Genomic DNA, 13,386 nt, shown 5'->3' with positions numbered 1-13,386 from the left:
AATATTCCAGGTATCAGAAAAGTAGCACTGCTTTTTCCTCCCTTTTTTCCCCCCTTGGTAACTAGGTTATGAGGCTACTATTTTGTTCCTGATTTATCTACATACACCCTCAACCTCAGTTAAAACCTACTTCTGGTCAAGGTGAATCCAACAGTTTGCAAGCAGCCATATGTTCAGGACACCAGTGCTCTGACAATTTTCAACTTGACCCATATTTAGTTTATGAAAGAAAGTGGTTAGTTTTTGCATTCTAATGTAGTCGTATGAACAGAGAAACACAGCATACATTGAGGCTAAGGAGTGCTAGACAGCTGCAGTTTCTAGTAGGGCTTCAGGCGAGACCATCTGACCATTACAAAGCCAAAGACAAATAAATCCTAGCACTCACAATAACTCCTATAAGCTGCAAGAAGGCAGGTAGTTACAAATAACTGAAGTACCTCTACTGCAGTACTGATCCAAAACAGAAATGTTGTCAAAAGAAATGCTTTGCTATACTAAAATACAATCTCTTAATTATATCCTAAAGATGCCAGAGGTATTAAAAATATTATTTAGCAAGTGAGAAAAAAGTATTAATAGCTAAAATCAAGCAAAGCAAAAATCACACTGTTCTAGAAAACAAACATTTTTGCTTTCTATAACTAATGTAACAAGATTAGAAAGTGAAACTTTCAGATGACTATACTGAGAAGATCAATAAAATTAACACTTTCACAGATGAGAAAGGCACATTCTGGAGCAGACATTCACAAAGAGAGGAGATTGTGTTTTCATCATTTGCTCCACTCTAGCTCTGTCCTGGACAATACTGAGTTAGTTCACCATTCACTGGGGTTCTGACCCCATAACTACGGAGACAGACAGAAGACTAAGCTCCCCAGATCTCCTGAGCATGAAATGCTGTGAACATCAACAAAAACACTCTAAAAAGACCTAACCAGTTCTGTTTTTAAATTAAAAAAAAGAAAAAAAAAGAAAAAAAAAAAAGTTTTCAGGTCTTACTGTGTTTAGCGCTCTCTGTAACATCACCCTGAGAACATTTTTGACATACCTCCAAGTTGGAATGGCAGCAGTTTTGTAGGGAAACATTAAGACATAATAGATCAGCTTGTTTAACTTGAATAAATACGAACAAGCTTTGAGGAACAGAAGGCTTCAGGTCTCAGAGAGAAGTAGCAAACTTAAAAAAAAAAAAAAAAAAAAAGTATGGGTTGCGAGTAACTGCTCTGACTCTGCATTAGAGTACTATTATGACCAAATTGTCAAAGACTGGAGATGGACAAGATTTTTAACATGACAATGAAGTTTAAAATAAAAACAAAAATAAAAACTCCATCAGACATCTTGAACACTACCAATTAGAATGCATAAAGAGATCTCAGACTCTGTTATTGGGCTTTTGTAATAGAAGGGAAAAATACATACAAATTTGAAGTAGCCCTTTTGGTTTGGTACCCACTCCCCAAACACTACCTGTGATTAGTTGCCATGGCACTAGCAGGCAGGTGGATGTTTGAAGGCACTGGAGTAGCCACTTGGACAAAGGGATTCTGATATTTTTTTTTCATATATATGTGTGTGAAATAACCACTTTCTCCTCAAAGTCTCCCTCATTTGTAAGGGGATTATCAGCCCCACAGATAATCATGGCCGTTTGAGAACAACTGAACAAGTAGAACTAGCCTGCAAATCCTCTCTACGGTGACTTTCATCCAGACTATTGCAAAGTTAAATCAGGAGAAAGAAAGCAGCAGCAGCAGCAAATTATTCCAGTAGTAACTCCAACTAAATTGCAGTGCAGCTTTTAGGGTTTGACTAATTGTCTCATTAAGACACATTTCTGAATTTCTGATCACTGAAATGGATCTCAAGTATTTTTAATCACTGAAAAAATTGTACCACTAAGAGCCTCTCGCCCTTCTCTCCTCAGCGCTATTTGCAATGGCAGACACACAAAGGCTCCTGTTGATTGGAGCCCCACTGTTGCACAGTTGGCAGTCAAATGGTACTAATGGCACAACAACACAATATAACTAAAATAGTTTGCCTTTTAGAGTAACAATCTCTTATAACATGATTAAGCTTATCATGTGCATTTCCTTATGTTTTGCAAAAGGCTTACAAAATTTGTCAGCTTTTCCAGTAATTTCTTCAAAAAGGGAGAGAAAATAAAATAAAATAAAAAAATACCTATCAAGAAACAAATTAACAACACTTGATTTAAAAAAAAAAAAAACAAAAAAAAAAAAACTGCATCAAGTGTGGGCTGCCCAGCAGAGCAGTTGTGCAGCACCCAAGCCACTCTTCTTGCAGAATGCAACTCCAAAGCCTGAGTTGCATTTAATCACATTTAATTGCAGACACTTTATTGAAACACAGAGTTTAGGAGCTGGCTTGCCCTCAGCAACTTCTGTACCTGATGGAGAGAGGCATCTCCACAGAGCAATTCGGATCTCTGCTGAGTACTAGGCTCCAATTTAGGCACTTTTAAATTGTTTGAAACTAAACAACAAAAAGAGAGATGAAGCTTCTTCCTCACATGAGATGCATGTTTCAAAAGGAACGTGCTGGTGTTAGTCAGCACACTACTGACGTGCTCTTTGCACTATCAGCAAACAGGAAGATTTTACTCTTGGCCATTGCTCCTATTGAGAAGGAAATCACTCTTTACAAGTACTCAGGAAGAGTTTAAAATATCCTATTTATTATCAAATACATTTTGCTTGCTTTAAAATTACTGTATGATGGTAATCAACTTTCCACAGCTGATGTGAACACAGTTCTCAAAAAAAAAAAAAGTTTAAAGTTGACTAGAGAAAAAAAGTTGAATTATTTTAATAGTTTTTTGGTATTTTTAATTATCAATACTGTACATAGATAAATCTCCTTCTTCTTCATTTTGCATATTGGCCATCCAGCACTGTTATATTAAAGATGACAGCACTAACAATTTCAGTGCACCATTTTTACTTACTAGGAGTCTGTGACTAATCTGGTTTGTAGTCAGGAGGAAGTGACTTCACCTCCTTTGTCTGAAATGGAGACAACAGCTTTGAGCCACAGAGATCCTCCCTGTTTTCCAATTCTCCAATAAAAAGTGCTGTATAACTTACCTGTGCTATACTTCAAAATTAGTGCAAGGAAACATTCTGGATGTGTGTAAATAAATTACAGAATGTCTATTTTATAATGAGCAGGGTGTACTGTGGTATAAATAGCACAAAATGCATTAAATAAACATTGCCACATATGACCAAATATCTATGAAATGAGCATATCAGAGGAGAAGTTAATTATCTAAGAGTGTAACAAGGAACTGTTTAGAATCGCTGGAGATTAAGTTGCTTTATTTCTGTTTATCTTTCCTCCTGATTAGGCAGTAGGCTGTTGCAAAGAAGAGAGTCCCAAAGCAACACAAAGCTTCAGCTCTTAATCAACTCTAGGATGACAGAGTTTTGTCAACAATAGTTTGAAATTCTGATAAAACAATAATTTTCTTCAAAGTAATTTTGTACAAAATATGCTGGCATGAAATAGCTTTTAGGACATAAAGTTGCAAGATATTTATGGTTCTTTTGATAACTTATGCTGCTCAGGGGAAAAAAGACAACTTATGCAGTGTATTTTACATATACGTATTTGTCAGATATATTACGCCAAAAAAGAAAGTACGTGCAAACTTCTTTAAAACTGATTTTTAGTGTCAGAGACTAATATTCCTGGACTAAAATATAACTTTACTGTATTAATAGGATTTCTAGACTTGAAAAGCTATGGTGTTTCAGTTCAGATACAAAAATGTTAAGACTGATGGAATTTGATTTTGCTTGAGCCGTGACATTGATGGAAAAAAAACATCCACTATTCATCCTATGCTACATAATCAACATTGCAAAAATTGATTAGTTAAGAACGATTGTGCAAACCGCTTCAGCACAAAGAACAATTGGTGAAGAAGGCTTTAATCACATAAAATTCTTCAAAGCAAGACCAAGCCAATCACTTTACATTACTTAAGTATTTCTTAAAATCTGTAATTAACATATAGTAATAAATATTTCATCTTTAATAAGCCTGTTGGGAGCAGTTTGTTAAACCTTTATTTTTAGTCAAGGGGAATTACATACAATTGTTTTATCATGTTCTGAATAAGACAACTTTATTTTGTCCCTTTGATATCCATAGTAGAAGAGACACTTATTTGGGGAAATATACTATTTCCTCAAATGTGTTTTGCTTTTTAATAATTAAGCTTACTTATGGAGCAGCAACCTCACCAGTTTGTCCATTGATGTCCAGTAAGAGGTACTTATAAACAAATGGATATTGTGGAAATTTAAAGTCCTCTGTCACAGGCCAAGGAGCAGAGACACAAGCCAACACACACCCAGACAGAGGATACCAGGATATCCTTGCACCTTCCTAACATTCCCCTCCACTTTTTCCTCTACACAGAGCCACATCACAAGGTGCGGGGAGCAATCTAGAACACTAAACATCGCTGCCCTCCAGCAAAGTCCCTGTGCAGACACCGTTTATTTCACTGCAAGACCAACTCAAATGTGGTTGCTTAAACCGCTACTAAAACAAAACCATTATACAGGTGACGTCTAATGGCCACCCCTGGAAAATACTCGAGCTGAGCTGAGCTCTGACCCAGACCTGCTTTGCTTGTGATAGCCTGAGCACTCCTTCCACCCTCCAAGGCAGGAGGACACAAGGCTGGCTATGATATGGGCAGGAAGTTTCTCAGTGCCCCTTTGTGAAAATATCAGAGATTTTAGGGGAATTGCATAGGAAGTAAAGATTTCTGCAACAGAAATTATGTTTCAGTGTTTCACACGGCATCTTTAACGATGATGACAATTGTTTTCCCCTCTAAATAAATTAGATCTCCATTTGCCATTAATGACTGCATCACTTAAATATCACAAAGAAACCGCCTGGTGCGCTTATTAATAATTGAAAACTTTGGAGAAGTCTCAGAAATAATTTCAATCAAAGCTAATAAATCTCTAACACATTATCCTTCCTGAATGTTTTTCCTTTTGTTCTTTTATTCCTTTTGGATAATATGGCACATTTTAAATAACAGCATTAAGAAAAACACAGTCTGAACTGAGAAGTATCTATGATCAGAAGTGACTTAAAAAAAAAAAACAAACACAAAAGATGTAGAAATGAGGCAACATTCATCCGTTTCCCTTTTTCAAATATGTTTAGTTTTTAGTTCAGTCCACATGCTGTTTCCTAGCACCTCACACTGATGATTAAGAAAACACAGCCACTTAATCTCTGTCCTTGGCCTGCATAAACATTACGAAAAACTTTAAATAATAATTTTAAATGATTATTCAGTAAAGTCCATCAAGCCAAGACACCTATTGCTACACAACTGGACTTTGCAGAACTACTAAGTGACCAAAAGGAACAAAAAACCACCCAAAACATCTTCATCAGAACTAATAGAAAACTTGAACACCTTCTGTCATTTAAAGTTTCTTTAAAGTTTGGTGTTCTACTTACTCTGCTCAGTAACTTTATATACCCAGGAAGGGCAGAAAGATGCATGCAAAATTACCCTCACCTACACAGATTATTTGGTGCCTATTTCCACCGGCTGATCAAAGCCCAAGGACCCACAATCATGTCCCCAGGACACAGACAGTGGAAAGGGAAGCAGTCCAGCACTTGTCCCTGCCAACAGACCTTACTGATGGGGATCACAGCTGCAGCCTGGCAAAGGGAGGGCATTCTTCACCTCCACCCACAGAAAGGAAAGGGATTTTTAAAGCCTTTTAAAAAAAAAATAATAAATATATATATATATATATTTTTTTTTATATATACATATAAATTATATATATTTATATATATTATATATATTTATATATATATAAATAAATTTATATATATATAAATATATACACATACATATATATACACACACATTTCTCTACTATTTTTCATTCAAAGGTTTACTCACCTCTTCCAAGGAAGCCTCACTGTGCTCATGCTACAAGTTTGGTAGCAAGTTTAGCAAGTAGCAAGTTTATTTTACATCCTGAGAAGCCTTTGCTTGTGGCTCGCAGCAGAAAGACACTGCACTGTCACATGTTTTCCTCTAGGGCTTGAAGTCCCCAGAAGCTCTTACAATTGTGCACCCCAAGGGCAAGACAAGGCACCCTGCCCAATTCCCCCTAGCCACATCTGTCTCTTACCTGCTTGTAGAAAGTACAGGCAGCTGGGATCCCACAGCCTCCTGCTCCCAGAGCCTTTCCGTGCAGCCATGCCTCCTTCGCTGGAGTTAAACTCCGCAGCTCTTGTCATCTCTGGAGTAGAAATGAGGGGCAGTGTCCCACAGCAGCCTGGGCAGGGACCTCTGTCCCACCACGGGCCCAACTTCAGCCCTCCGTTCTGGGATAAATGGGGATGCATTTCGGTGTGTCAAAAGTAATGATAAGGGTCTGGGATCAAGTGTTCAGTTTTAACCAGCTAACAACAGACAGCTTTTGCTTTGCCACCCCACACAGGCCAGTCCCATAATTAAGTAGCCACCTGTGCCAGGTGACTCGTCCCCCAGGTGTGGTGGGGGCTCCCCACGTTGCTGCTCTGCCCAGCTGCAACCTGCTGAGTACCCTGTAAACATGAATCCTGCTGAATCACTGAACCAATGCGCAGCACAGCAGCAGATTTTTTTTTCCTCCATCTTTGATTAGACCTGTTAAACTTACAACAACTTTGCACCTGCTTTCAGGGTTTTTCTGGCTTTACATGATTGAGTGTGGCTGTATTTCATGTTTGGAGCAACATTTTAAGTCGCATTACACTAATGGAAAAGGCCAGATCGAGAAATAAGAATCTGTGACACTTGTGTAAAGTTAACAGTCAAAATATCGATGTGAGGATTTTTGTGCGCGTGTATGTGCATGTAGAGCAAAGGTTCCCAAGGTTTTGTTATTATCAGCAATAGTGGTTATTCCTAGCTCTGGAAAAAAAAAGATCTGAAAAAAAAAAAAGATCCCCCTCCCTAACACACATACTTTTATCTACGCAGTTCAAATAATGAGCATACATTCCTGTTTCTTGTCTAGTCTCAGATATTAATTTTTACCTCCTCAAACAAGCAGAATGGTTCCCTTTCTGGAGAACAGGTCTAGCAGACTCTCGCCTCTGCTCTAGCAGACTATGACTCCAACTGCATCACGGATAGAGGAAAAGTTTCCATCAAACGCACCCCTGCTGCTACTGCATCTCATCAGGTAGCTAATAGGAAACAAAAATAATTCTGTGATGGAGGCTGTTTGTCCTAGCAAATCATTTGCTACAGTAGACATGCATGATGTGATACCTCACCCACAGATACAATGAAGTCAAATTGATTCTCATATTTGCTGTATTCTTCCTTCTGAGTTATAAAGCTGTGATTTGAATTTCAGTGCAGGTGAGCTGCAGAAGCCTCTCTCTTCTGTATACCTTCTGTATTTTTCTAACCCTTCACACAGATTAACTGATCGCTATTGAGTATATAAAAAAGAACTAGCTGGCAAGTTAAATGCAATGGTATTTTTCTGTGAGATCAGAGAGAGATTTTGAATCTGGTTTAAAGGCGCCATTAGAGGATCTTGGATTCATTGTTGAAAATGCACTCATTGAATGTGCATCTATTTCAGAACTTTGTGGTTTTTATTCAAGGGACCTTGCTGTAGAAAGGCAGCAAAATTCTGCAAATAGGTGTAATCTATGCATTTAGCAATTTATAATGCTTTAACATGTTTTGAACATTTCCTATTGGAAACTACAGGCAACAGTAAACCATTTTAAAGAAAGATACATTGAGCCAACATATTTAGAGAGATTTATTCCAGTGTTTTCAAATTAGAGAAATGAAACCCAGTCAAATTCCATCATTTTGAAAATTCTGCTTTAAACATAAATGTGTTCACTTGATTTATTCCTTAATTTAGAATAAAACAAAAAATATTCTACTAGAACCTCAAAGCCTTAATTTGTACTTGTAACCCAATGGTTCTGAGTAACTATCTTTTTTTTCCAGTTCAAATGCTGTGTCTCCCTCTTTACTACTAAATTTAAATAAGCTATTTAAATAACCAGGCAAACAAACAAAAACAGAAGAATGAGCTGCCCTAGCACTTTTATGAATGGGATACTAATGCCAACACTGAGAGGAAAAACTGTCAAAAAGAAAAGGCATAACAGAGAACTTCATTCTTGCATATTTTTATTTATTTATTTTTACATTCTTTGATGGAATTTTTACGCAACTATTATGCCACAATATATGATACACAATGACAATGGAAACCTGCCATTTACCACTTACATTTCTATGTTTATTTTGTTTTCTACCTTTGCATATACTGTGGCATAAGTGCATTTATCAATTTTCATGCAGCACTGGCCTGCCTTCTGCAGACTGAGAATACAATAAACGGTGCCAGCAGTATTTAGATGCATTCAATTCTCGCCACAAAATTATGAACTCATAAAAGCATTAAAATACTTTGGGTGATGGTTACTGCCTATCAGCTTAATGCTTTCAGCTGGAGAAATGGACAGGAGACAACCTTTGCTGGTGTCATCTGCAGTGTTTTCCAAGTTCATTAGGCTTCAAAAGACTGAACTAACTTCCGTGTTTCAATGACAGCAAAGCCCAATGCAACTAGTCTAAATTAAAAGGATGCTACTGCTTTTCATAAATATTAGACCAAGTTTGGTTCTGGAACCCATGGTAAGTAACTTACCACACCACTTTTATGCTCTGGCAGAAGAATTTGTTTTATTTTATGTTATTTTGTTTTTATTTTTAACATCTTGCTGTCTCCAGGCCAATTGAAGGAACAGCATGAGGTACACATCCCTTTTTGGTAACCTACTTGTACTAGTAGTAGATGATCATAACTCAAAGTTTGTAATAAAGCTTTTTATTTTGACAAGATAAGAAGCTTTTCAGCATCACTTGACTCTTTGCATCAGGCATAAACTGTCAAGCCTTATTATATCACAGCCAATATTGCAACAGCAGGGTAAAACCTACTGCCAGGAACACGAGCATGTCCCAAGAGCATGCTCGGGACAGGGAATTGGAGATGGGTGAAGTCTCATCTATGTGCTTTCCAGTCACTTGTTCTGAGCAGATCTAGCACAACCCTCAGGCTCTGCAGGGGCATAGGGTCCTCCTGCAGATAGTTACTTTTTCCTACTTCAACACAGGCATGGCCATTCCTCTGCTTCCTGTTACACCACTTTTTTCCTTAACTGTGCAGTTCCCTTTGCCATCCAGCACAATGAAGAAAGGAAATCTCCTGCCACTATATAGCCTAGAGTGTTGCAGAAGCCTGCAGTCACAAGGCTCACCCAGCCCCAAGCTCTCCTGGGGCAGATGGAACAGGACTTCTGACAGTAGATCTTATATTAAGAGAGAAGAAAGCTGTACCCATCCTCTTTCTGGCACTGCAGAGGAAGCATAAGCAGCAGCAGTCTGAGACCACTCCGCTACACAGTGCCACCAATAAAGCCAAGCACTCTCTCCCCAGAAGAAAAGCAACCCCCTGCTGATCCCTGCCACAGAACCTCTGCTCATGGACCCGCTGCTGTACCTCAGCTCTCTGGCACAGGGCCTACTCTTAGAGGCAGTTCCCTTTTATGTCCATACTGAAAGCATGTGGCAACTGATCAACAGGTAAACACAAAGGACAAAAAAATCAATTACTTCTTGCACAAAAACACGGCGTGTGCTTTTGGTGAATCAGCAACGGTTGCTCGCCCACCTTCCTCACCATAAAAATGGATGGTTAAATCAGGAGTGGGGTACTTCAGTTTAATTAATATCACCAAGGAAATTTGAGGCAGGGATTAGCAGTGGACAAAGTAGAGAACCCATGACTTGCTGATAAACACAGATTTCTCATCCAAATACAGTTTTTTTACAGGTGCTACAATGTCAAATCAGGTAGACCAGAAAGTGGGAGCAATTGGTGCTATCACCTCTTACTTTGAAGGAATTTGTCCAGCAGTTGGCTTCTGCTAACTTCAACTGATAACTAATTGCTCTGTCAGCTGTGGTCAGTGCCATTGTGGTGCCTCTATCTTATACCTAAATAATCTACACTATTTTTTAATTACCCATAGTTTACTAACCTTGTAATCTTGACTCCCTATTTCTAGCCTCCTCCTCACATCGTCAGGCTACCTTACCATCTCTTCCCAACACCCACACCCTGTGCATTTCCCTACCAAAATCACCTATAGGTGTGATGGTAGCACCCTTTGCTTTTCAGTTTCATTACTCCTCTCCAATATATCTAGAATTAACTGTCAATCATTGTTCTGGAACAATGCATCTTGTTTCCTTAGTGGCTTCCTCTCTTCTTTTTCAGGGATATGCACAGCTGCATCATGTTTTCCATGCCTGTTCTACTTACTTACAACAATTAGACACTGTCCAGTCTGAGATCAGAGCCTCACTGAGCTAGACACTGCATCCTTGGATAGGAGACTCCTTGTCCCAAAGAGTTTCCAATCTAAATAGAGAAGTGACAAAAAAATGGTGGAAGGTAAGCTGGATTTTTTTTTCTTACAAACTGGGGAGCAAGGTATAGTGTAATGCAGTCAGCTGCTGGATCCTTACATAATTTCCAGTATTTTTCCCATTCACTTTTATTTTCCTTTTTGGATGCAATGGTTTGAGACAGTACTGGAATGGAGATGAGTTGGTGCCCTGCAGTTAGAATGTCTTTCCCTCAAAGGCCTCCAGGTTGAAAGCTGTATCCAGGAACCTTCTGAGCGACACCAGATGCGTGTTCTTGTTGCCTGTGGCAGCTGCAGCAGCAGGCTCTCGGCCAACATACCTTTGTGACAAAAATAATTGGGCAGAGAAATGAGGTAAGAAGAGAAATTATTTTGACACTAACAAGCACATGAACATGCTGCTAAATGCATTTAAGTTAACTTGGCAGATTTGAACATTTTATCAATCTTTCTTAAATAAAAATATAAAATATAATCAAATCTAATTTGTACCATCAGTTATACCTTCCAGTCAGCTTCCACCTCTTTCCCCCTCACTGCATCTTCTCCCCCATCCCTCACATGGCAGACAGCTACACTGTCTTGTAATTAGGTAACTTGCTTTTGGCAATGAAGACTCTCACTCCTTCAACAGCTGTATGTGCAGATTTGAGAGTCAATCATCTAAAATAAATGCAAAGGTATCTGACTAGACTGAGCTCTTACAACCGCTATTCTCTCCAGAAATGTGAAATGTGGAGGAAAATTTTTAGAAAAGACAGATTCTTATACAAGAAGAAAGAAAAAGCTAGGAGAGCTAAGCACTGTGCTAAGTGGCAATAAATACAGAGCTAGGTGCTACTGATTTTCTTTTAGAACTACAAGGAGGAACAAGGTACACGTTATCTATTTGAGAAACAGTTACCTAGCTTTTTCCCTTCTTCACCCCAGAACCCCAACTCAAAGAGTTTTTTGATTTGTGGGGAACCTGTCTTCCCCATAAATAAAACCCTCAAGTCAAAAACCTGACAAACAAATCAGGCCAGGAGATAGAGCAACTGTTTAAAGTCTCATACCATATGGGTCGTGTGTGGTTCACAATAGTGCGGAAACGAGGTTTGACATAATCATAATATCCACTGTTTTTGTGTTCCTCCTGACACCAAACTAGGTCAGCACCTGGATACTTTTCAAGCTCTTCTTTGAGCAAGTCAAATGGGAATGGTGAGATCTGGAAAGAGAAAATAATAACTCGCAAAGCTTTCTCTTACGTGGTTTTAGCACATGGCAGTATAACTATTGCATATTGCAACCAACCATTAGTACCAATTAGTACCACACTAATTTAATAGCCATATGTTTGTTAACATGATTCATTATTTTTTTAATTGTTTTCATGTTGTCAGAAGTGAATACACACTTACTTTATTGTTTCACAGATATGAACAGAAGTAGCTTATAGTCCATATCTCCTGCATTCCTACAAGTTTTTCTAGTAAAGTAGCTGCCACAATACAAGTCCATAATTAGGGTGTGACAATATAGCTGCCAAGTGTTATTCACAACACCTAAACCCAACAGACTGGATATATAAATTTAAGGTGCCATCATGCTGTACACGCTGTAACATTTTTGTTGTTGTTATGCTGTTCTGGAAAACTCAGCAAGCATTCTGGACCTCATTGTCCACTACACCACTGATGTGCCCCTTCTCCACTACACCACAAGGATTATCTAATGTCTTGTTAGTTCTTAAAGAATGCCAGCTATCACCATCATTTCTGGCAAGTGTCATCTTTAAAAGCATAGCAACCTGTTGCTGAAAGTCTCCCCAAAGATCCTATCTACTGAGTGTCAGAGAGCTCACCTGTTCAAGTCTGGTTATAGCTACTTGTTTCTCCAAGTCTTGATTCTTTCTCTCTTTCACAAGATCATAGTACACTTTTCCTGTGCAGAAAATCACTCGCTTGACCTCATGTGGTGCCTGAGCTGCCAATCCATTCTCAGGAATCACACGCTGAAAGGTGGTACCTAATTAGAGCAAAAATTAGAAAAGTACTCTCAGCGGAACTGACAGTGGAATACAGCAGCACAAGAAACTGTCCTTTACTGAGTAATCATCAGGCTGCAATGGTCATGGCGTCCTGTTACCTCCCTGTTCTCACAACTTTTCAGACCTGCATTCTTCTCAGACTGTTCACAAGAATTTAAAAGACTGACAATAATCCATTCTTCCACATTTAAAAGGAAAACTATATTAACAGTGAATTCCTTTTTAGCTTTGTGTTGTGCATTACACCTTCAGTTTTAAGTTATTGAATCACAGAACCATAAAATATGCTGAGGTGGAAGGGACCCACAAGGATCACCAAGTCCAGCTCCTGGCTCTGCACAGGACCACCCAAAAATCAAATCATGTGTCTGAGAGTGTTGTCCAAATGCTTCTTGAACTCCAGCAGGCTCGCTGCCATGACCACTTCCCTAGGAAGCTTATTCCAACATCCAACCAACCGCTCAGTGAAGAACTTTTTCCTAACATCCAGCCTGAACCTCCCCTGTCATAGCTTCATGCCATTAAAGTTGCTGGGATAGCTCACCGTTGCTTACAGTTGTATTCAGAGATCTACCTGAAATATTTTTGCTTCTTTCCAAGATGATATCAACCACGTAACAGTAACACAATTACAGAATTTTCGAAGTTTATATATAAAAGCAGAGGACATATTCATACTGGAACTAAATATGGTAACTGTAGAAATATTTACAAAAGCACACACACAGCTGATGTATACTTATGTGATTTAAACCTCTGTTTGAGAGCTAAAACAGCATTAGACAAAGAAAGAATTAGCA

The 13,386-nt window shown here is 38.6% G+C and overlaps 1 protein-coding gene across 7 annotated transcripts in view; it reads right to left on the bottom strand.

Moving 5' to 3' along the window:
* Window positions 1-8,228: 8,228 nt before the first annotated feature.
* The window catches only part of OGDHL (oxoglutarate dehydrogenase L), a 57,059-nt gene continuing 51,901 nt past the window's right edge, over window positions 8,229-13,386 (bottom strand). For all 7 annotated transcript variants that reach the window (XM_068687956.1, XM_068687949.1, XM_068687950.1 and 4 more), the window contains 3 exons: window positions 12,401-12,564; window positions 11,610-11,764; window positions 8,229-10,874 (listed from right to left, as the gene is read on the bottom strand). In XM_068687956.1, the coding sequence (XP_068544057.1) occupies window positions 10,751-10,874; window positions 11,610-11,764; window positions 12,401-12,564 (443 nt within the window). In that variant the 3' untranslated portion in view covers window positions 8,229-10,750. The remainder of the gene's footprint in view (window positions 10,875-11,609; window positions 11,765-12,400; window positions 12,565-13,386) is intronic.

The sequence above is a fragment of the Anas acuta genome, chromosome 7 (assembly GCF_963932015.1).
Source record: "Anas acuta chromosome 7, bAnaAcu1.1, whole genome shotgun sequence".
In the NCBI taxonomy this organism is placed as follows: domain Eukaryota; kingdom Metazoa; phylum Chordata; class Aves; order Anseriformes; family Anatidae; genus Anas; species Anas acuta.
The sequence above is the reverse complement of the archived record's forward strand: the minus strand, read 5'-3'. Positions and strand labels throughout refer to the sequence as shown.